Source organism: Alligator mississippiensis, chromosome 6 (assembly GCF_030867095.1).
Source record: "Alligator mississippiensis isolate rAllMis1 chromosome 6, rAllMis1, whole genome shotgun sequence".
Lineage (NCBI taxonomy): Eukaryota > Metazoa > Chordata > Crocodylia > Alligatoridae > Alligator > Alligator mississippiensis.
The window spans coordinates 5132937-5157598 of NC_081829.1; the positions used below are offsets into that span (position 1 = coordinate 5132937).

At 50.3% G+C, this 24662-nt stretch overlaps 2 protein-coding genes across 6 annotated transcripts in view; one reads left to right on the plus strand and one right to left on the minus strand.

Annotated features, from left to right (window-relative positions):
- AZIN2 (antizyme inhibitor 2) overlaps window positions 1–24662 on the minus strand; it is a 26938-nt gene continuing 2276 nt past the window's right edge. The window contains 11 exon segments of one of the 4 annotated variants that reach the window (NM_001294158.1): window positions 1–306; window positions 710–924; window positions 2377–2489; window positions 2838–3000; window positions 3175–3328; window positions 4459–4593; window positions 4857–5029; window positions 6015–6188; window positions 9134–9301; window positions 11256–11370; window positions 21780–22104. In NM_001294158.1, coding sequence (NP_001281087.1) covers window positions 165–306; window positions 710–924; window positions 2377–2489; window positions 2838–3000; window positions 3175–3328; window positions 4459–4593; window positions 4857–5029; window positions 6015–6188; window positions 9134–9232 — 1368 coding nt within the window. In that variant the 5' untranslated portion in view covers window positions 9233–9301; window positions 11256–11370; window positions 21780–22104 and the 3' untranslated portion in view covers window positions 1–164. 4 annotated transcript variants of the gene reach the window in all.
- The window catches only part of AK2 (adenylate kinase 2), an 8399-nt gene continuing 7315 nt past the window's right edge, over window positions 23579–24662 (plus strand). The window contains exons 1-2 of one of the 2 annotated variants that reach the window (XM_006267959.3): window positions 23579–23709; window positions 24370–24495. In XM_006267959.3, the coding sequence (XP_006268021.1) occupies window positions 23623–23709; window positions 24370–24495 (213 nt within the window). In that variant the 5' untranslated portion in view covers window positions 23579–23622. The remainder of the gene's footprint in view (window positions 23710–24369; window positions 24496–24662) is intronic. The other variant, XM_006267960.3, reaches the window with a different exon arrangement.

Below are 24662 nucleotides of genomic sequence, written 5' to 3' on the forward strand. Positions count from 1 at the left end.
CAGGAGGAACAGGATTTATGTTGCATACTTAAAAAACCACACTGAATTGAAAATGGGTCCTACTGAAGAGCAGAAGTGGGAGAGGCAAGTTGGCTGTAGGTGTGAGCAGGGTGTGGCAGGAGTCCTGCTGGTTAAAGATCTGCTCCTGGTATTACTGGTGCTGCTCAGATGATGCTGGCTGGAGTGAAGAAAGGGTTTGCGCACAGCGGGCCTGGCAACTCCCAACCACAGGACAGAGGAGCGCACCTGCTCTCCCTAGTCTCTTCTGGTTGCAGCAGCTTCCTCTGAAGCAGCTGGATGGCTTCCCTGGGAACAAGAGAAAGAGAGGTGCATTCTTCCTTTAGCCCCTATTTTAAATACCCACACCCCCGCCACAGAACAGGCAACCCTTCTCTCATGCACATCTCCCCGCTTGTACCACACTGTGCGAGGCCTACTGACAGCCTCATCAGGTTGTGAATGTCACAGAAAAGCTGGCTTATGTTTGAGATACTCAGTGTAGGTAAGCAGGAGCATGTGGGCATAGCTCACTGAGGAGTGTTGCTCTGGGAGGTACCCTAACTTTTTAGTTGACAATGATTCCAGGTTACCCTCATGCTTCAGTACCTAAACCGACCTCAACCTCGTGCCACACTCTGTCTTTCCCAAGAGAAATCTGTCCTCAGCTCTGGTCCTCTCCTCTCCCTGTTATTACAAGATTATCCCTTACCAGGCCACGCGGGACATGGCATAGTTGATTTGCGGTGGCTGGAACCCATTGAAGGAGGATGAGGCAGCTATGGTGTAGGCGCCCATGTTCTCAAAGATCAGCCAGTCATTGACCTGTAGCTCTGGGAGCTCCAAGCCCTCTGCAATGCAGTCCTGCCCATCACAGCTGGAACCCCAGAGGCTGCTGTTGTAGGAGGGCTGGTCTAGGCAGGGTTTCTGCATTCAGAAGAGAACAGAGATGGACATCACCCAACAGATATTAAAGAGATGGGCCCACAGCGGATCCAATGATAGCAGTGGAGTTGTGCTGATTTATACCAGTTGGGGGTCTGCCCCTACATCTGGAGCATCTTTACTGCCACCAAACTCTGGCCAATTCATACCAATTCCCCACCAGTGCCCCCACCCAGTGATCAACTCCTGATAATTGGTCACTAGAGAGATAATTTGCTGTCATTGGCATTCCCCTCAGAGTGATGAAGAAACTGGAGTTTATCACACCAGCATCCAGTCGTGGTATAGTGCAGGCCCAAAACAGAGCTTGGAAAAAATGGGTAGAAACAGCCTCATATTTTAGTGCAGAAAAGAAAACAGGTTTGTTTGGCTCTGACTATACCCAAACATTGCAGCACTGTGCACCCATTGCCAGTCTGGATTATCCAAGCAAGATAAAGGCAAGAGGAAAATGTTATTCCCATTTAATCTTCTTGGTTGTTAGCACCTCAGGAGTGAGCATCTTTCCAACACATCCTTCTGGCTAAAGTGCCTGTCCCTTTTACCCTTTCCTCAATGCTCCTTGCTGTTTGAGTGGATAGACACCAGAGGGCAGATTCTTGACAGCTGAGACAGAGACATTTTGCAATCCCTGTAACCTGTCTTGAAGCTTTACAACCTTGTCTACTACAAGACTTGCCTGCCTTGGGGAAGCACACTCAGGCAACTTGAAAATGAAAAGGAAATTTCTTAATGCTTCAGAACCAGTGTCAAGTGCAGAGCAGGGACTAATGACCCCAGTGCCACAGCTGGGGCTGGAGGTCACAAGAGCCAACTCCCCCAAAGTCTCCAGCACTGGTGCAGCCAGTGCCCAGAATCGATGCTGTGACCTCTGGCATGTGCTGGCTCCGAAGAGGGTGTCTGAGTAAAGGCTCCTAAGACTAGACTCGTGCCCTTCCCAAGCAGCAGTCATCCATTTCAGTGGAGTCACCCCAGGGATGAATGGAACACATTTCACTTTGCCTACACCACGGACAGGAAAACTCAAGTGATGGCTGGTATAGGTGGAGCAATGGGGGGCTAGAACCAGACAGGCAAGGAGCGTTTCCCTCAGTGTTACATTCTCCAGTGAGGAAAGACTACAGAGAGTTTCAGCCAATTCTCAGACAATTAAGGTGCAGGAAAGAAGTGCCCTGAAATCTTCCTCCAAGTAATGGAAGGGCACAGAGGAACTTTATGCTGCAGCCCAGGAGCAAACATGGGGACAGAGCATGTTGGGTTAAAAGGCACAGGGTGCAGCTGGCAAAAATCCTCCAAGTGCAGTGGACCCACCCTCGAGTATTAAGTTATTCCTGGTCTGGTGTGTGCCCTTCCTCCAAAATAAAATGGAAGTGGCAGGGGTAAGCCCTTGGCTCCCTCCCAGATGGTAAGCAAGAGCTACAAAGCCCTCCTTACCTTATGCAGGATGGGGGTGGGGCAGGCATTGTCAAAAAGGATGCAGCCAAAGGATCGGTAGACACTGTCGTTGATGTGGTACCTGATGCTCTTCTTGCTACTGGGCTCTTCCTCTAGGAGAAAGCAGGGAAGTTGGGGTCAGGGAGGGGCTGATTCAGGAGGCAAGCTCAATACTTTGGGCTGCCTCCTCTGAACAGACTTTCTCAGGCTGTACTTGTGAGTGGGAGGACAGGTGGCCTGCATGTGGGTTAAAGGGGCACCAGGCTGATGACACTGGGAGGCTGAATCAACTAGACCAACATCTCATAGACTAACAGGATCTGAACTCTCTAGCAGCTGTATATGCTCAGCTTTAACCAACCTGCTTGCAAGGGACTTCTTCTGACCTGAAGTTCCAATAACATCTCCCTCCAGTTTGCTGAGCCCTGAGAGACCTCAACCCCCACCCCAGCTCAACGTACCATCTGAGCCAGGCTGATCCAAGGGAACCTCCCGTTTGGCAATGACACTGACAACCAAGGTGAAAGCCGAAGCCACGTAGTATCGTCCAGGTTCTGCGATGATCTCCACCCCACAGCCTTCCGGGAAATACAAGTCCAGGGCTGAGTTTATCACGGCTGCAGTCTGATTGGATGAAGCGGGAGGAAAAAATAAAACCATACTTGTTCCAACCCTTGTTAACTAGTTCTCCCTTCAAAACAGGGGCTAGGAACACAAGTCCAGCTGAGATACCAGCTAGGTACCTCCCTTCCACCCGCTACCTCTGTCCAAACAGTTCAGACCCCAAAATCTTTTTACCTCTTTAGTATCTTCAGTGCCCAGGAATCCCCCTCCAATGTCCAAAAGGTGCATCTTGTAGCCCAGCTCCATGCCCATTTCAAACACCAGCCGAGCATTTGCTATGGACTGAGCGAAGATCTGTGGGTCAACAAAGCCACTGCCGACGTGAAAACTGAAGAGGAAGATTCCCTAAGTTAGCTGAGGCTGAGCCCCCTCTCCCAGCCTCCCCTCAGCCTGGAGCACTGGCATCAGACTAGGAAAAATTGTGTAAAAGTTCATCACAACTGGTCCTTCCACTAGGCTTTATGCTCCTTCCACTTGCCATGAGCTGTAAGACTCTCGTCCATGGTGTGTCTGCAGCTCAAACAGACCAACCCAAGCGAACTTCAAAGCAACTAGCATGGGTGCCTATCATAGTGCAGTGGTGGCAGCATGGAGCTGAGTGCACCTAGAAAACTCACTCAAGGAGCTGATGGCAGACCAGTACTGAACTCCTGAGACTGGCACACAAGCTGAGCAACTAATGCAGGTGTATCTGCATGAGCCACAGTCACAACTATCCTCTCTAGTAAACTGTCAGTAGAAAGGCCTGTGGGTATAATGCCTCCAAGGATGTATCCAGCAAAGAGCCTTAGATATGCAGACTGAGAATTTCAGGAGGGGTCAGGCACTCTGTCTGCAATGACTTTTGGTCACAGTCATCTAACTTCCCTAAACTCCTTTGAAAACCAGTTTTGAAGGAGCAGTGCATAGCAAGTAAAGGCATAGGTTAGTTAAATCCATTGCAAAATAAAAATACATACATGACCCTCTTGTTTTATTAATACTGAGCCTGAGCCTGCTCTATTTTAATTGTTAAATCAAGTCCCCTTGGTTTAATGCCCAAGTATATAATGTGACATCTGCATGGCTGTTGGTTAATTCTTTATGTTATCCGATCAAGGAATGGGAACAGCAGCATGTGCCTTAAGGAACTAAACAACAGCATGGACTTCTGGTGCATGCAATTTGCAAACAATCTGTAAAGAGGAGATCTTGGCTGAAAAAATCTGGGAGTGTAACGTCATAATTAGCAGATGTGCAGGCTTTCCTGCCTGATCATGGGCAACTGATGAGCAAAAACACGGGTGCAGTCTTTGCAGGGTCCAATTTCATATGAATGAACTGCCCTGCTTTGGGGATCAGACAGGCCCTCCCAGCTCTATGACAATCAGTGCAAACAGTTAGTGCCTGGGCTGAATTCCAGATCCCTGCCTCTCCATTTAGACAGAATGAGGGGCCATGACAAGAGGACACCGTTACCTGACGCCAACAATCTCCACATTCATCTCTTTTGCTGTCTCTAGCAGGTGTCTGCAGGAGTTAAGGGTGGCACCAAATTTCACACTCAGGCGAGCTGAGGACCGGGAGTCATCAGTGGCAATGCGCAAAACCATCCTGTGGAAGGAAGTCACACTAGGCTGGAGTTCCAGCTATTCAACTTGCTGTCCCTATGCATATAAGCATACGCAATCTCTCTGGCTCTCTACTGCAGCAAACTCATACGCATGTAATATGAACACACTACGTCTCTGTCCAGAAGAGTCATGTTCACCCACTAGATCAGAAATAATGACAGACCCATAGTCTATCACTGCTCTTAGCTTCCACTTCTGACCTCAACACCTTCCTCCTTCCATCGTTAGCATTTATATATGTACCTGGCATGTGGGTGGCTTTTTGCCACCTTCCCAAGCTCCACTTCATTGTCAAAGGTCATAAGCTGCACCCCATGGCTGGCAGCATATTTGACCTGTGAGATCTGTTTGCAGGGGCTGGTGTAGATAATCTTGTCTGGTGGAACCCCGATGCTTTGAATCAGTGCAATCTCTGCCTGCAGAGAGGCAGAGAGAGCATTAGCATGATGAGCAGAGCAGCCCCTGGAAAACTTAGTGCTGTGGATACAGGTCGTTATAGAAAACAGAGCTCCATGCCTGGGCCAGACGTTCTAGAGCATTTTATGAAGTCATCAAGGGCAACCGGCTGTGATACAGGCCTGCTGGGAACAAGACAAGGAATGGAGGGGAAGTGTGTTTGCCACCAGATAGAGGGGTCACGATGGACTTCAAAACAGGACCAAGAGAGGAGGAGGCAAGCTGGGTGAACTGGATTCCCATGACATAGGCTTTACACGGTGTAAACAGGGAGGAATGTGCATACGTCCCTTGCTAGTTATAAGGAGAGTTAAAGCAGACTTTGACTCCTTTAGCAGTCACGCTCCGTCTGTCTCTGTAGTTTTCCTTTGGGCTTTGTCCTTCAGATATATAAAAACTCGTCACCTTAGCAACCTGTTCGGTTTACTTGTAAAAGGAACAAATCATGCAACTTTGATCCACCCTGGCAATCAGCCTATGACCAAGTGACAAGCCAGAAGGGGTTGAGAGCTTTTAAGTCAGCCCTGTAACAGCTTAAGAGTAGACTGAGGAAGTCTGTATCACAGAAACAGCATATTCAAGGCATGCCTCACTACTGGTGAATTCTGTTATCCAGGAGAAGAATTCAATACAAGGAAATTTAGATGAAAGGGAACAGTCACCTGAGCTTGCATCTAGCTTGCAAGATGGCTACAGGAAGATTTTCCATGCTGTGCTCTTAGTATTTTGCCAGAAGGGGGAGACTGTCTTCACCATAAATGCAGTTTAAGCGGTGCCAAAGGAAACATAGGAGACTGCAGTTTGCAATATACCTGTGAATCACTCCAGCACAAATGATAAACATGTGCAGTAGTTAACGTCCTCACCCTCCTCACAGCATGCAGCTAGAAATACAAAACCCTCAGGATGTTTGCCCCCCCCACCACCACCTGCCCTGGCCCCTACCTTGCTAGCACAGTCAAATCCTGCCCCTAATTCAGCCAGCAGCCGCACAAGTCCCTTGCTGCTGTTGCACTTAACAGTGTAAAATGGTTTGACATGGGGCAAGGCCTCTAGGAAGTGCAGGTGGTTCTTCACTACGTCCCCCAGGTCCGCCACAAAGAAGGCCTCTCTGTCACTCTAGAAGGAAGACAATGGAGTTAGCAGCCGGGCTCCCATCATGATTCCTTCCCTCCCATGCTTCCCACATCGCACCCCCAAGAAAAAGCTATTGCAAAGAGACCAAACACTCAATCACCCCCATGGGATGTTAGGGTCACCAGATGCTGGCAGAGTTACTTTTAGTTTGCACCAGTCTAAGAGAGGTGTGGACCTGGCCCTACACATCCCATTACCAAGGTGCATCAGATTTGTGGGCTTTCTCAGAATCCTGTTTGCTGCATATTTCAGTAAGGGGGCTCCTTTTAACCAAATGGGCAATTCCTGGCTGGCTGGGCATGCTCCACCAAACACTGTAGGGTGAACAGCCTCAGGGCTGTGGATGCAGCAATGTGAGCAGGTGACATGATATGAAAAGATGTAGGCTGAGTGCTGCTGACTTTAGATTGACTGATGAGAGCACAAAGCCAGGCCTCGCTTTCTTGGGAATTCAAGCTTGTCTATGCAGAGCCACTTATCAGCTCTGAGGCTACAGCCAGTGGGAAGAAAATGGGCGAGGCTGGAGCCCAACCTAGGCAATAAGCAAATCCATTTTTAGACAAGAAAAACAGACAGCATTTAGCAACAGGAACAACAGAGCGTGAGCTAGGATTGGAGTAAGGTTGTAGCCCTACCAAATGGATGGGAACAGGAGCCAGTAATGGAAGAGAATTTAAACAGCTGGTCTCATCTTTTGTTATCTCAGCCTGTCAGCAAAAGTCTGCCCTTCACCCAGAACATGGGAGCCAAGCTGGCAGGCAGAGAAAGCTGCCTCAGAAGTTGCAGCCTCAGCTAAGGGGCAGGCTTCTCAGGCTTCCCAGCCCAAAGGCCAGCTTTTCTGTCACGCTCAGGCCTTTGACATCCCTCTCTCAGGGTGAAGGATTATAGCTACCTCCCAGAGCAGCGTCAGGAGGCTTCAGGGCACCCGAGTGGTTTTATAAAGAGACTTTCCTCTCCTCAAGATAGAGAAGGATCCACCAACCACCTCCTTCCTTATTGTTCAGATTTCCATAGACAGCCCAGCCCTATGCTGCACATGCTCGCACACACCTAACTGCTGTGCAGAAAGGCAGGATGTGCATGCACGAGTTAGGACTTGGTACACAGAATCATAGAAAATGAGGGTTGGAAGGGACCTCAGGAGTCCAACCCCCTGCTCAGAGCAGGACCATCCTCAACTAGGTCATTCCAGCCAGGGCTTTGTCAAGCCAGGCCTTAAAAACTGGCTCCCTTTGGCTGAGAAGTGACCCTCTCGGCAGCACAGAAGCAGAAAGGGATCTCGGAGTCATAGTGGACTCCAAGATGAACATGATTTTGTCATGCTGACAGCTCATCAGCAAAGCTAACCGCACTTTATCATGCATCAGCAGATGCATGACAAATAGAACTAAGGAGGTGATATTTCCCCCCTATGAGGCATTGGTTAGACCACAGTTGGAGTACTGCATCTAGTTTTGGGTGCCGAACTTCAAGAACAATGTTGATAGACTTGAGAAGGTCCAGAGGAGGGCCACTCGTATGGTCAGGGGCTTACAGGACAAGCCCTATAAGGAGAGACTGAGGGACCTGGACCTCTTCAGCCTCTGCAAGGGAAGGCTGAGAGGTGATCTTGTGGGTGCTTACAATTCCATTAGTGGAATTGGAGATGCTCTGTTCACCAGGGCGCCTCTTGGGGTAACAAGGAACAATGGTCACAAATTTAGCAGATTTAGGCTAGATATCAGGAAAAACTTCTTCACGGTAAGGGTGGCCAAAATTTGGAATGGGCTTCCAAGGGAGGTGCTGCTCTCCCCTATCTCGGGGGTCTTTAAGAGAAGGCTGGATAGGCATCTGGTTGGGGTCATCTGACCCCAGCGCTCTTTCCTGCCCGGGGCAGGAGGTCAGACTCGATGATCTGTTGAGATCCCTTCCAACCCTATCATCTATGAATCTATAAACCTCCAAGGATGGAGATTCCACCACCTCTCTAGGTGACTTGTTCCAGTGTTTCACTACCCCGCCTCATGCGAAAGTTTTTCCTAATATCTAACCTAAACCGCTGTTGCTACAACTTGAGCCCATTGCTCCTTGTTCCATCATCTGTCACCACTGAGAACAGCCCAGCTCCATCCTCTTTGGAACCACCCATCAGGGAGTTCAAGGCTGCTATCAAATCCCCTCTCAGTCTTCTCTTCTCCAAATTAAATAAACCCAGTTCCCACAGCATCAGCTCAGAAGTCAAGTGCCCAAACAATTTTCATTGCTCTCTGCTGCACTCTCTCCAACTTTTCCACATCCTTTCTACAGTTGGGGGGGGGGGGGGGGCAAAACTGGACACAGGACTCCAGATGTAGTCTCACCAGTGCAGAATAGAGTGGAACTTCTTCTGGCAACACTCCTACCAATGCAGCCCAGTACACCTTTAGCCTTCTTGGCAATAAGGGCACACTGCTGGCTCATATCCATCTTATTGTCCACTGTCATCCCCAGGTCCTTTTCTGTAGAGCTGCTGCTTAGCCAGTCAGCCCCCAGCCTGTACGGGTGTGTGGGATTCTTCCGTCCTACGTGCAGGACTTTGCACATCATGAGATGTCTTGTGGTCCAATCCTCCAGTTTGTCCAGGTCACTCTGAATCCTAGCTCTACCCTCCACTGCATCTACTATACCACCCAGCTTGGTGTCACCTGTGAACTTGCTGGGTCCGTATATGCATGTGATTCGGTCAGACACTAAGCCTGGGTATGCCCAATTGATTGCACCTCCACATGCAGTTCTGTGTACCAACTTGGTCCAGAAGGTGTAGGAGTTGGGAAAGGCTAAAAAATGGCACCAGAGCATCTGAAATGCTAATGGTTCAGAAGAGGGTGACAGACAAACATTTCCCTTGCTGCTAGCTTCTATAATACTGTCCTTCCTCTCCACTGGCCCTGGTGTCTCAGTGCACTTACTGCCTGGGAGTGATCCAGCAGCAGGTTCTCAAGGAGGTCTCTGGTGGTGAAACCCTCCTCCACCATCAAAAAGTGTGATTCATCCAAGTACCCATTCATGGTCAAGATCTGACAGCACTGGTCCTAATGCCTTGTTCAGCAGGAAGCAGTTTCTAAGTATGCAACACACTGCAAAGGAAGGAGGAAGAGCGTCAGTGATGAGATCTTTTTGGGTCCATCTACTGAGACTATCCTCATCCCACATTCCTAAGCAGTCCACAACTCTTAAGACCTGATCTCCACCCAAAGTTGGACTGCTGTGACTTAGAGCCCTGCCTTTATTGTGATTCAGTTACACCATTGTAATGGTATGTCTTGACAGCTCTTTCTCTTTTTAAAGCCTTGTTTATACCAGTTTAGCTTGCACCTACTAAGTAGGATCTGTTTAAAAGTAGCAAAATAACCTATGCATGCGAGCTGCTCTAGTTTAACAGAATGGAATTAATTTGGTGATAGTGCTGTGTTACAGCAAGACCTGGATCTTGTCTCAGAGGACAGGCCCTCAGATGCACCAAAGCTGTGATCACTATAGTTAATGTTGCCTGAGTGTTTTCAGATGCCTACTAATGGTTTGAGGGGAAATTTGTGCAGATTGGTCACTACCAGAATACGTTCCTTTGAGGAGTAGCATGTTGTTGTATAAGTAGTTAAGCTACTTGGAGTATGAAGAGAATATTAAAAAAAAAAGAAAAAGAAGCCAAGTTGGCCATTTTCACCATTAAATGAGAAAAACAAAGTTCTGATGACACAACTGTGTGATGTTGCCTTTTTCTGCCCGTGGCATTTTAACAGCCTTTAACAGCATGGTTACATGCTTACTGCAACTTTTAGGTACAAAATAATACATTTTCTGCCAGAAACTAGGATGCATCCATGCAGCATCAGCCTCATTTTCACTCATGCACAGTCACCCTGAGTGTATGGTTCCTTCTGTTTTGCTTCCAATAAATCAGTATTGTAGCTAACAAACCTTTTATCAGCTAAGTTCTCTTCCCTAAGGGGCATATGGGAACAGTTTCATCAGCTCCCAAGACCACACTTTTACTACCGGCAGCCCAGCCTTCCTTTGGCTCTGGCAGGCACTGACACAGTTAACGACACAGCTAACTTAGCTGTAAACTTAAATGGCCTATATATGCCAGAACATATTCCTTCATAGTCTATTATACATGACTTGGCTTGATCTGCAAGAGGTTATGAAAGGAGGATTTATTGTGTGGTTTCCGTATCAGGGAGTTTCATGGACCCATTTCTCCAGAACACACAGAAAAGCACACTCCCCAAGGGAAAAACAAGCACATGAAACTATTTGATAGCTTGGTTATGGAATTAAAGAGGACAGGGCCAATCCTCAGCTGCTATACAAAAGTATTGTTCCCTTGGCGTAGCTCCATTGATGTCAGTGCACACACAGTGCATCGCACTGGGGATCTCTCCATGTCACAGTGCATGCAATAAGGCAGAGTTAAGGTTGCACAGAGGCTTGACTGTGATACTCATGCTTTCTTAACTTAGGCCTGTTACATACCCTACACATTTGAAGACACTATAACAGAAACTGCTCCCAGTTCTAACTCCAAGAGACCTTCACCTTCAGCACTCAGAATTAACATGGACCCCCTTGCACGAGGGGGTAAAATACCCCAACTCTGCTCCTGGGAACTGTACAGCTTCTCGCTATCTGCAGAGACTGGTTTGTGGAAGTCCTAGTGGGGAAGGGGGGCGGGAGGGCAGGGACCAGCCACATGCTGATCTCAAAGCTGCAGGCTGGAGAGCCAGCATGTTGTGCTATATGGTGGAAGCAATCGTGCACTCCAAGAAACTATGCAGGAAAGAGGAGGGGGACTGCATCTGGTTGGGAAGTGACTGACCCTCTGAAGCATATCAGTTTAGAGGGGCCAAGAATTTGTCTGGCATCGCTACCTCCCTAAAGAAGCGTTTAGCCATCCTACCACCCAGCCTCTTGGCCTGCATTGCGCAGCCAAGAGGAGCGCTAAGACAGGGCTATCCCTTGAGATGCCCAGCACTGGTGCCACGTCCAGAAATGCATGCCTCCCAGCCCTTCCCCACCGCACTTCCTTACCAAGCTCCAAAGCCTCTGTCCTGGGGGGCTAGGTGTAATGCCAGGGGGGCTCTCCGGTGAACTCCGAGCTTCCGCAACACCCCGAGGTGTAGTTGCTGCCGGGGATCCGAGATCTCTGAGGGGATGAGAACAAGTTCCAGCTCGTTACCAAGAGGGTACAGAGCCACCCCCAACTCTCCTTCCCTCATGCCACCCCAAGTGCTGCCAGCAACTTAATTCAGCCCCTGCAGAAAGGTTCCTCCACCTGTCACCCATTCCCTTTGCTGCCTCTGCTCCTTCTCCCATCACCCCCGCATCCTCCTTCTCAGCCGGGGACCCATCCCTCCCTGTCTCACCTTAAAAAGCATTTAAACAGATTCTGCCCATGAATCTCCCAAGAGAGTGAATTGCCTTCAGCGGTGGTGGCTCCTCCTCCCCCCACTCCAAAGCCTGCACCATGCAAGCAGCACCAGCTAATCCTGCCCCCAGGAGGCTCCGCCAGCCCCTTATATACCCAGCTCCCCCCTCCCACCTCTGACTCACAAGAGTGGCCTTGGCAACCAAACACAGCCCTCCTATTGGTTGAGCCAGGCACAAAGCATTCTCAATCCCGTCCCCAAGGCAAGCAGGTGCCGCTCCAGACCCCCAGGCTAGGGCAAGTGGGATGGATGCCCTGCGAGGTGTGAGGGCAGCAGCTGTACTTCCAGCAGCTGCTCTGCTGCATGCAGCCCTTCCTTCCTGACATGCTGGCAAGTCATCTCCCCGGTCTGCCGGAGCGGATCCTTACGAGCATGCACGCCACACATTCAGACACGCGCTGTAGGATAGAAAGCAGGCATGCTGCGGCACTGGGAAGTCACGCCACGGAGGGGGAGAGGGCGAATAGCCCTCTGAAATTGTGCTTTGGGGGAGAGGAGAGAGGATAAAGGCTCCCTCTTGTATTTTTATGGGACCTATGTGGTCCCTTGCTTGGACAACGTTAAACACCAGGGAGGTGGATAGCATCAGATCAGGCAGCCTGGGCTGATTTTACCCCTGCTGTACCTCCCTTGACCTTGATGGCTTTGTCCCAGGAAAGAATCTGGCCCCACATGCTTCCCTCATCAAAGCTTCTCCTCGCTGTTATAGTTTCTCAAAACTAGTGGCTGCAGCTCAAAGGAGACCTCGCCTTCTCCCTAGGATTTCAGCAGATGGCACGACAATCTCCTTTTGGGCTGCATTTGGGATATGGGATGCTGGAGACAGAGTTCCCTATGGAGATGGGCGCAAGTGCCAGCTGATTAGCAAGAGGGACTAGGCATTTGTACACAGGAGCAGGGTCTCCTCCCTACCTGTTCTCCAAGCCCTGCTTCCTCTGCTCCAACTGACCTCCTGCACCAGAAAGGCTTCATCACCCACGACCAGCCCTTTGCCTCCATGGCTTCTGAGTGTTTGTCTATCCCATCCAGGCTCCCCTATTCTCCTTCAACACCTTCCTATTCCTTGGAGCCTGCTTGTATTGGCATTTTCATAATCTGCTTACGATGCATTGGGTGCTACATTATACAAAGGCAAGAGGAGCATTGTGCGTTATACAGTGGCAAGAGGAGCACACAGACGCAGACAGACAAAGATTCAACTCCCTGACTATTCCAATAGTTAAAACAGTGATTCTCAACTAGTGTGCTGCACACCCTGGGGTGGCTTGAGATCCTCTCAAGGGTGCTGCAGGGTGCTATGCAATGCCAGCGCTGTTAGGTGTGCAAACATGATTCACAGGATAAACCCAGAAATTTCACAAAGGAATCCACAGTGTTAAACCCATTCTGACCTGTGTGGTTGTTCTGAGTTCTTTGCAACCAAAGAATTGCTCTAATATTTTTTTTTTGTAGTCAAAAAAGGAGTGAAAACAATGCTGGTATTTTATAAGGAGTGCCTTGAATCTAACAAGGGAGCCTTGAGTCCAATGAGGGGTGCCTTGAGTCTAAAAAGTTGAGAACCACTGAGGTAGAGTTTGCTCTATTGGACCCGAATCTCCCTTGCTGCAATACACGCCCATGACTTCTTGCCCTGTCCCAGTGGACACAGAGAACAGTGTCCCATTCCCCTTTGTAGCAGTCTTTTCCGTATCCAAAGACTGTTATCGTATCTCCCCTTAGTCTTCTTTTCCCGAGACTAAACAAGCCCAATTCTTTTCATGTTGCCTCCAGGCTTCCTAGACCTCTGATCGTTCCCGTGGCTCTCCTTTGGCCTCTCCCCAGTGGGTCCACACTGCTAAGTACAGCATCCAAAGCCAAATGCGGCCCTTTGGCTGAGATCCCTGCTCCATTAGACTGGAAAAACTAATTCACATGCCTTCCCTGTAAGACTCCTGTTTATCCAGTCCAGACTCTCATTTGCTTGTCCTACAACAGCATAACATTGCCAACTTGTGTGCAGTATGTGATCCGCTGAAACCCTCAGACCCTTTTTCTGCTGAACTGCTGCCTAGCCTGTCATTTCCCAATTTACCTGTGTGCAGCTGATTGCTCTTACCCACATGATGTTCTCTGCCCTTGTCCTTACTGAGTTGCATCTATTTATTTCAGAACTCGTCTCCAATTTGTTGAAATCATTTTGAGTTTTAATCTCATCCCCCAAAGTGCTTGCTATCAGTGTGAAGATAACAAGTGCACTCTCTAGTCCATCTTCCAAGTCATTAATGGAGGTAAATGAACAGTCCAAGACCCATGACAGACCCCTGCTGACCTCCACTGGATACATCCTTTCAGCTTGAAAGTCACAGCTTTTAACAACCTTTCAAGTAATTTCCCAAGCCCTTGTTCACCTCCCTTACACTTGTTTCACCTAAAGCACAGGTCTCAAATGAGTTGGCGGGCTTCATCTGGACCACAGGGTTTCTCTCAGGCCAGATGACCCACCTCCAGTCCCGGCCTCTGAGGCTTCTGACTGCCCTGCTGCCAACTTTATGCCAAACAGTGATCAGAAAATGGAAATTTTGTGGCTGATAAGGGGACAGGGTGACATTAAGCCCCCTGAGCATTGGCCACGGTCTGGGAGCCACAGCATGAAGCTCCAGGGGCTGAATCCAAAAATGAGCTGTCCAGCCAGCGGCCTTATGTTTGACACCCCTGAACATTTTCCCTGGCTTGTCGCATGAGACAGTGTCAAAAGCCTTACTAAAGTTAACATGCACCACCTCTACTGCTTCCCCCCTAGCCTCAAGCCCTGTCATGGAAGGAAATGAGGTTGGTTCAACATGATTTGTTCTGGACAAATCCATGCTGGCTGCTCCTTATCACCCTGCTATCTTCTGGGTACTTAACCTAGGATCTGTTGGCTATTTGTTCCAGTATGCTCCAGGAACTGAAGTTGGGACAGCTGATCAGTAATTTCCTGGCCTATTCCCCATGTAAAGGGCACTACCGTCTGCCCCTTTCCATTCTTCTGAAATCTGACCCATCCATGAATTCTCAAAGATGAGTGCCATCAGCCCTGAGATTATTCCTGCCAGTTCCCAATGTACTCTGGGGTGAAAACCAATCAAGGCAATTTGAAAACATCATAGATGTTAACTACAATGCCTCTAACCAGTTTTTTCCTCCTTCCACTCAGAGTTCGTGTCCCTTTGTCGCTGACGCTAACTGCAGCTGTGATCAGACTTACTTTTTTAGCATAAAAAAAAATCCATAGTTCAGCTTTGCTGGCATCATCTGTTATTAGTTTTCCCTCCCCCTAGAGCAGTGGGCCAACTCCTTCCCTAAACTTTCTCTTATAACTAATGTACCTACAGAATGTTTTCTTGTTCCCCTGTATGCCCCTTGCTAGTTGTAACTGTACCTCATTTTGTGTCCTGACCTTTCAGGTGTTGTCCCTACATACTCATGCCAGTCTTCCTCCTCATCTTTTGTAATTACACCTGGCTTCTACTTTTTCTATCATTCCTTTGCGAGTTCAAGTCACTGAGAAGCTCACGACTGAGCCAAGCTGGCTCCTATATTTCCTTCGGCATCGAGATAAATTTGGGCTTTATACCATCACTGGTGTTTGTCTAGGAAATCACCTGGCCTCCTAAATGACTTTTACCCTTAGTTTTGTTTCTCCTGGGGTCTTGCTATCCAATTATCTGAGTTTACTGAAGTCTGATTTCTTGAAGTCCAGTGTCTTTATTTAGCTGTTCAACTGCCTCTCCTTCCTAAGGATCATAAGTTGTATTATTTCATGTGGCTTTGTTGCACAAATTGCCTAGCAATTTTACCAGTCTGAGTACTTCAGTTTAAAAAAAATCACCCCCCACCCCACCTCCTCCAATGGGCATAGTTATATTAGTATAAACCTCTGTGTCAAGCAGAACTAACTGCAAGTACTACTGAAAACATGTGGTAACTATGAGTGTGGCATGGAAAACCTGAACTGTTCTTTACCAAAATAAAGACACAGATCCTGCCTGGGAGACCCTGCAACTTCAAATAACCAACACAGAAAAGGACCATCTTGTCAGGAAAGAAGGGAGACGGTTCCTGAGCCAACACTATTTCTAAATGCAAGCAAGGCCATGATAAGAAATCAATGTGGTGCAAGATACACATTATGGATAAAAGTGGAAACACAGATTCTTATGTTTGAAAGACTAGACAGCGGCCGAGGATCAGGCTGCACTCAGATTGGTCAGCGGCAGAAAACTATTGATACACGGAGGATATAGGATCTGAAAATGGAGAGAGAGGACACTCCGCAAATAGATGGAGAGAGAAATTCTTGATTATCTATGTGTGCTCCTCCTACTAATAATCATTGTATTAACTTAACGCTCCCTGAGAGCAGAACACTAAAATGATATAACTTTTGTGTTTGAACAAGGCTAAGTCAGGAGACAGGCAACCAATAATAATGCAGCACGTATAATAATAATACGTCCACTGGGACCTATGAGGAAAACAGCTTTGTTTAAGGTCACTGGTGGGGAGGCACATCATTTGGGAACGAATGGATCACATCCAGACTTCAGTTTTCTGGCTGCTCAAAGACCCCTTCACAGAGTTCAGTACCATGGCAGTAGCCACCCTCTGCTGAAGTTTTACAGTTTAAAAAAAAACACCCCAATCTCCATCTCCCCTATGCACTGCCTGCTGCAAACCAGAGCTCACCTGCTTCAGGCCCCTGCTGTGCTAGCACATGCCAGAAGCTGGCTCCTGTTCCTGGAGATGCTGAGAACCTTCAGCTCTCTCAGAGGCTGAGACGGTGTTCAGGAGTAGGATGAGATGATGTTTGCGTTTTTAACGGCACAACCTTAAAGCTGCATCCTAAGCAACCACAGCATGCGCCCCTCCTGCTGAGAAACTTTCCAATGGCAATTTTAACAGCAAATTCTACCTCCTTTCTCCTGGCTGCCAATCTACTGGCAAACATTTTAGGTCTCTCTGCTCTGTCTGCCCCGTACATTAGGCAGGCCAGTGGAAGAATTCTAGCCCAGAATGACGCAAGTCCTTACAGGTAGGATTAGCATGTTCAGCTTTTAAACCACATTTTGTGAAGAGGAACAGATTGCTATTTTGCAGCTCCTTGTTCCTTCCAACCCCCCCCTGGGCTGCTTGTGCTTGTGCTTTCCTTGTGCTTTGTCATCTCTTCTCTGTTTCTAGTAGCTTTCCTTTATCACCTGCAGCTTCCAGAAGAGTCAGCAATGGACAATGAGATGTGTCCTCAGACATTAGCTCAAGGACTTCATTCAGAGCTCATGGATGGCAAAGCATGCAAGACCCTTGCAGTTCACAGGGAAACGGCAGCAACTCCTCCATCGGGGAGTGGGAACTGTTCTTCCCAGCTATGCATCTTGTGTCACCATGCAGACAAGGGCCAGACCCTCAGATAAGGGAAAACAATGTAGTGCCATTGACTTCCAAAGAGCTCTGTTGCACTGCACCAGCTGAAGGGGTAGTTTTGGCAGCTTTTACAGGCTAATGCCCATTTTCTCTGTTTTAGAACATTTGGATGCCCCGATGTCCTGCAGTCACCTTCTATTCTGTATGCACCTACAGACCTATTCGTTTATCTCCATGATGAGACTGTCCCATGCAAAAGACACACATCCCCACGCATGGGAGAAGTCTGTACTAGGTACAGACACCACACTACACAGGGCAGAGCTATCCCCAGACTAGACACTAGTACTGTACTATCATCCCTGTGCCCAAAGCAGCTAAGCTGCAGAGGACCATAATGGGTCACACAGGATAACCGGACCTAGGACAGAAGCAGCCCAGAACTTTTAGATACAGCTACGGCAATTCATAGCACACCCTCTAACGCAGCGATTCTCAGCTCAGATGCCTTGCCACCCTTTTAAGGGCACCACAGGGTACCACATAATAACGTTAGCACTGTTAGATGAGTAAACATGATTCACGTGATAAACCCAGAGATTTCAAATAGGAATCTGTAATGCTAAAAACAGTGTGACCTGTTACAGTCGTTATTAGAAGCCTATGCCAACAGGATTCCTGTTGTCCGTGCAACAAAATAATTGCTCTATTATTTTTCTGTAGCCAAAAATAAGTGAAAACTAAGAGCTGGCATTTTCCAAGGGGTGCACTGAGTCTATTCAGGGACATCTCAAGTCTAAAAAGGTTGAGAGCCACTACTCTAACCAAAGTACGTAGTAGATGCATGGGTACAAGGAAAGGGGATTGAAGGCTATTTCCCCCTGCATGCAATACAGAACAAAGCATGGCCTAACCACAGGACAGGGAGACTGGGACATCTCAAATCCTTGACTTGGTTCTGAACCTGACTTTGTACCAAGTTTCCCCATCTGATGTTAGCAATTCTTCCCTAGCTCACAGGGGTGGCAGGCAAATTGGCTCATTAAAGTTTATGAAGTGCTGAGGACTACACTGGATCTCATTTCATATCCCAATAGCTTTATCCATATGAAGTTATTTTTCTCTCTTCTGGTTCTAAATGGGCCCTGCGCTCTCACTGGAGGGGACATTTGTTACGACAGTGACCGAGGAACCCAAACCCCGATATCCCCCAAACTCAAACTGTTTCTGATGCAGGGAGATTCTGTGCCTGGGAGAGGTGGGAAGAACACAAGCAGGTCCGGGTAGCCCTTTATCTCCCAGCACCTCTGCACTCTCTCCTGCCCAGTGACCTTGAAATCCAGCTAAAGGGAAAGAAACACAAGGGCTTGAGCATTGTTCCTTCTAGTCCTGGAAAAGCCCTGGTTGGTTTGTTTCAGATGAAAGCTAATTGAATTAGCTCTGTTTATGCAGGGAATTAATAAGCAGCTGCCTGCTTCATCACATGCTGGTTTGCTCTGGATACGAGCCTGCCACAACAGCAGTGATATTTGACCACTGCTCCTTCAAGCACAGACTGGACCTCCTGAGAGCCAGAGTGACCTCCCTGGGCTGCAGAAAGCACCTGGGCTCCAGGTAGAGGAAGAACGGTTACAGAGAGACTCTGCTTTCCTTCCCCCAAGTTCACTCATTGTTGGTACAGGAGACAGAGGGCAAAGTCCAGGGTGGGGCTGTTCTATTTCGTGACGTGACAGGCTGTAGTATGAGAGTCCTTCTTCCAGGACACCTTCTGATCTGGTTTTTGCTAAGCCACCTGATCCACATCCACTTCCATGGCTACCTTCTTATTACAGCCTAGAGTATCACAAGAAGCCATCATCCCACGAACTAGAGTATGGTTGAGTTGTGTATTTGTTCCTACACCAGGAAGCTCCCCTGGACAACTGTAGGGTGTGCATTGGTGTTTGGAAAGATGTATGTAGCCTCTGTGGAGCCCAGACACCCACTCCCCAGTCTCCTGTGTGATGTCTCATGGGTGGTAATACCCAGAGAGAAAGGCTGATCTTGTGTTCCAGGCACAAGCCTGGGAGTCAACCCATCTGCCCCTGACTTTGCACAGGACAGCGGGCAAGAAAGTGAGCTACACGCTCTGTGTCTCAGAATCCTTGTTTCTGTGAGTGATACAGTGGTGGCAGGTAAGAGTCACAGCCACAGCCGAGGACCCCAATATGCTAGGCACTGTACAGATCACAAGCAGACAGCCCTCTCCCCAAACATCTGACAATCTAAGCAGAAGAAAAGAGATAACAGCTGGACGGGTATGCACACAGAAACGAAGGCTAGTTATGGTTACCAGTTTCATGCACACATGGAAAGCCCTAGGACTGGTAAGGTATTTTTTGTTCAAATGCAAGCAGCCAGAGGGGAGCAGAGAGCTGCTACTCCAGTCTCTGCATGCCACTGCCAGCAATGAACCAACAGAAAACATGGCCTTTCAGAGAGGCTCCGAGTCTCATGTATCAGGGCTTCCTATTTCACAGATTCACAGATGTTAGGGTCGGAAGAGACCTCAATAGATCATCAAGTCCGACCCCCTGCATAGGCAGGAAAGACTGCTGGGTTTAGATGACCCCAGCTAGATGCCTATCTAACCTCCTCTTGAAGACCCCCAGGGTAGGGGAGAGCACCACCTCCCTTCGGAGCCCGTTCCAGACCTTGGCCACTCGAACTGTGAAGAAGTTCTTCCTAATGTCCAATCTAAATCTGCTCTCTGCTAGCATGCGACCATTATTTCTTGTAACCCCCAGGGGTGCCTTGGTGAGTAAAGCCTCACCAATTCCCTTCTGTGCCCCCATGATGAACTTATAGGCAGCCACAAGGTCGCCTCTCAACCTTCTCTTGCGGAGGCTGAAGAGGTCCAGGTGCCCCAGTCTCTCCTCATAGGGCTTGGCCTGCAAGCCCTTAACCATACGAGTGGCCCTTCTCTGGACGCTCTCCAGGTTATCCACATCCCTCTTGAAGTGCGGTGCCCAGAATTGCACGCAGTATTCCAACTGCGGTCTGACCAGCACCCGATAGAGGGGAACTATCGCCTCCTTGGTTCTGTTCGTCATGCATCTGCTGATGCACGATAAAGTGCCATTAGCTTTTCTGATGGCTTCGTCACACTGCCGGCTCATGTTCACCTTGGAGTCCACTAGGACTCCAACATCCCTTTCTGCTTCTGTGTCTCCAAGCAGGTCATTTCCTAGGCAGTAGGTACGCTGGACATTTTTCCTCCCTAGGTGCAGCACTTTGCATTTCTCCTTGTTGAATTGCATTCTGTTGTTTTCTGCTCATACGTCCAACCTGTCCAGGTCTGCTTGTAGTTGTTCCCTGCCCTCTAGCATGTCCACTTCTCCCCACAGTTTTGTGTCATCCGCAAACTTGGACAGAGTACACTTCACTCCCTCGTCCAAGTCGCTGATGAAGACATTGAAGAGTATCAGTCCAAGGACCGAGCCCTACGGGACTCCACTGCCCACACCCTTACAGGTCGATACCGACCCATCCACCATGACTCTCTGGGTGCGACCCTCTAGCCAATTCGCCACCCACCGGACTGTGTAGTCATCCAAGTCACAGCCTCTTAACTTGTTCACCAGTATGGGGTGGGATACAACATGTTCACCAGTATGGGGTGGGATACAACTTGTTCACCAGTATGGGGTGGGATACTCATTGTTCTATTTCTTTTCCTGCAATCACAGCTGCCCCAGCTGTGCCCTGTCTTTATAAGGCCAGATGAAAGCTTGAGCCAAAGCTTAGTCTCATCCAGATTCGGCCAGAGGCAGGTCGCTCCTCCGTGATCTGCAGGCCCCCTGTCTAGACAGTGGCACCCTCCCCCTTGCCTGGTTCTCATGGCCGAAGGGCAAACTCCACAATGACAAGGCAGATAGAGCACAAGCAGGGATGGGGCTAATCCTTCAGCAACTTAAAGCCTGTACCCAAGCCATTTGGAGCCTAGTGAAGAGGAATCAGCAAACCAGAAGCTCCCACAAGCAGGGCATCTGTCCACAGCTTCCAGTGACGCTCCTTTTAGCCGGCTTGTTAAAAAGTAATTGTGGATTAAGGTGAGTGGGCACAAACTCTAAACCCACCACTGGACTTAAGGCATTTACCTCTTGATCCAGACCAGTGATTCTCAACTGGGAGTCACAGCAAAAGCAGGGGAAAGGGCAGGGGACAAAAAACTCCATGACATCTCCTTGAAAAGATAAGGGCTCTTCTGAACATTAAAAAAGAGAGGCAAAACTGTCTGGTAAAACACGCCTACGACTGAGTATCGGGACTCCTGGGTTCTATTCTCAGCTCAGCAACTGATGTAGGCAAGTTACCATGCCTCAGTTTCCCTGCATTGGAAATCTATGCACAAAACATGCCATGCAAACGCTAAACAGTATTTGTTATCATCACGCCACAAACAAGGATGTCACTTGACAGAGAGCACACGCAGCTTCTGCTCTGAACACCTTGCTCTCTAGGGCTTTTGAGCCTGCAAGCTCGATACGTGCACGCTGACAGACTCCTGTGGCTGCACGGAGCCTATCCCCGCAGGGCTGTGTCGGCACAGCGGTCTCCCAGACACATTAACCAGCAGGGCTGGAAGAGATCACGATCCCTCACTGCTCCGAGGGGTTGAAAGTATGCAAGGAATCAACACCTGTATTTCTTTTGCTAACATTTTGCCACAGGATTATGGGGAAGAAGTAAGTGGAGGGTACCAGACCTGGTTAACACATGTGCGGTGGTATCTCAGGAGCTGGGGGGAGATTCCAAGGCGGGTTTGGGACAAACCTGACCCAGTCGGTGCTGGAGATGCTGCTGTGGAAGGAGACTCCACACTGGCACCCAGCGGCTGCATGTTTTTCTCCACATACCCAGCTGTAAGGATAATTCCTGCGCTCTGCTGTCTTCTGAAAGAGAGCGTGTCCTGGGGGCGTATGTCCTAGGGGTGTCCCTTGGGCAGGAGCCCTGTCTTTGCAAAGAGCACAGCAGGAACTCCAGGCATGGCTTGTGCAGCTGACACGGGTAGGCCCAGTGAGAAAGGGCCACCCAAAAGTCACCCGGTGCCCCTCCACTTCGCGTGCCCCTCCACGCAGCAAGCACCCCAGGCCGTAAAGCAGTGACTCTCAACCAGACGATGACACGGCACCCGGGGGGGCGGCAGATGCTTTCAAGGGTGATGCACAACATCAGCACGGTCGGGGGGCAGACGCACACACAGACCACAACAGAAATCCAGGTGGGATTTCCAGTAGGAATCCAGGGTGGGCGCCACCCTGCAGTGGGCTCTGTGGGGTCACTGCAACAGAGGAATCGCCCCGGCATTTTCTCCAGTCAAAAGTCGAGGAGAAGCAAACGCGCTGGTGTTTTCTGAGGGGGGTCCCGAGTCTGAGGGGGGTCGAGAACTGCCGCGGCAGCCAAAGACCAGGACCGTGGTGGCCGGTATCTTCTGTTGGACGAGCCGCATCACGCGCCCCGCTGCGTCTCGGTCAGTCGAGATGCATCGCCTCGAGCAAGAGGTGAGCTGACCAGGGTCACCCGGCTGGGCAGTGGCAGAGCTGAGAAGAGACCCCAAGCAGCCTGGGCACTCCCAGGTGGCAGAGATGGAGGCCCCGCCCCGCCAGGCGTGTGTGTGTGGGAACGGGGGTGTGCATGTGTGGGAAGGAGTGTGGGCATGTGTGGGAGGGGAAGGAGTGTGTATGGGGGGGAGAAGTGCATGCGTATGTGTGAAGAATGTGTGTGTGTGTGTGTGTGTGTGTGTGTGTGGGAGGGGAAGGAGTGTGTGTGGGGGAGGGAGAAGTGCATGCATATGTGTGAAGAGTGTGTGTGTGTGTGTGAGGGGAAGGAGTGTGTGTGGGGGAGGGAGAAGTGCGTGCATATGTGTGAAGAGTGTGTGTGTGTGTGTGTGTGTGTGTGTGAGGGGAAGGAGTGTGTGTGGGGGAGGGAGAAGTGCATGCGTATGTGTGTGTGTGTGTGTGTGAGGGGAAGGAGTGTGTGTGGGGGAGGGAGAAGTGCGTGCATATGTGTGAAGAATGTGTGTTTGTATGTGTGTGTGAGAGAGAGTGTGCAGGTGTATAGAAGTGTGTGTGTGTATGGGAGGGGAAGGAATGTGTATATGTGTGAGGAGGAGCAGTAGAAATAGAAGTGGGGGGGGCGTGCGTGGAAAAAGGAGGCAGAAAGGAGCGTGTGTGTGTGTCAGTGCGCGCGCGCAAAGGAGTATGTGAAGAGGGGGGCGGAGCTTGGCTCCTGCCCACCGCCAATTGGCTCTGACTCGCGTCCGTCAGACCCTGCGGACGCTGCCGCCGCCCAATGGCGTGGGGGGTGGGCGGGCGCAGGGGCCCTTACCTGGCAGCAGCAAGCGCAGGGGATGCCCCGGCGCTTCCTCGCGCGCGGCCTGTCCCCGGGCCAATCCCCGTCCCGCCCGCCGCCCGCCCGCCGGCCATTGGCTACGGCGCGCGCCCATCCAGCCCCGGTGGGGCGGGGCGCGGGGCGCGGCCCAATAGAGAGGCGCGGTGGGCGGGCGGTAAGGTCCCCGCTGGAGGTGGAGGCCGCGCGGCGGTGGCACCATGGCTCCGAACGCGCAGACAGAGGACGTGCGGCGTGGCCTCCGCGCGGTGCTGCTGGGGCCGCCCGGGGCGGGCAAGGGCACGCAGGTGAGGGGCGCGGCTGGACCTGCCCCACGGGCCGGGTCGGGCCGGGCGGGGCGCGGGGGGCACGTGCGTCCTGCAGGGCCGGCCCCGGCGCTGGAGAACCGCCCTCCTGCGGGTGCCCCGCTGATGGGCACAGGGACACGTGGCGCTGCCTTGGGCCCACCACGCCGCCCTCCGTGGGCTGCGGGATGCCGGGCGAGGGGGGCCCGTGTCTCAACGCACCGCGTGTGGCAGTTGCTGGGTCCGAACCCGCAACTTCTTGTTTTTAAGGCTCTTCGGAGCTTCCCCAAATTGCTCTCTTTCCAGTGGGGGGGATGATTCCCCCTGTGAATGGAGGGAATTTCTCCGTCTCTTCAATTTCTCGTTGGGGGCCGCACTCCCATCCGACCCTAGAAACTGGTTCCTCCGCTCCTTTAGCTCGCGCGAGCCCTTCCGCGGCGCAGGGTGTGGCCCCGGAGGTGTTCGTTCTTGCAAAACTGGCTCCTCGCTGCCGTTTGTGTAACTTGTCAGATAAACCCTGTTTAGTGCCTAACCCTTAGTTAGGCTAGAATTGCTTCCACCTCTATGGGGAGAAAGTTGTGCCCTTTGATACAAACGTGGCCCGTGGAAAAATCGAACGGTTGACAGGTGACGGACGTTTCCGTGTGTCTTACCCCATCGCAGGCGCCCAAGCTGGCTGAAAGATACTGCATTTGCCACCTGGCAACAGGTGACATGCTGAGGGCCATGGTGGCGTCTGGATCGGAACTGGGCAAACGGCTGAAGGAGACCATGGATGCCGGGAAGCTGGTAGGTTGGGCGCAGCGCGCTCTGGGCCCGTGGGTGCGTCGCTACCGGATGCTAAAAGCCTCGATGAATACCTGCAGGCCGACAACGATCAGAACGCCATCCTTTGCTTAGACATGCCAGAGCCCGGGTTAGGGAGCTGGCCCACAGAAGTGCTAGAAAGCTAAGAG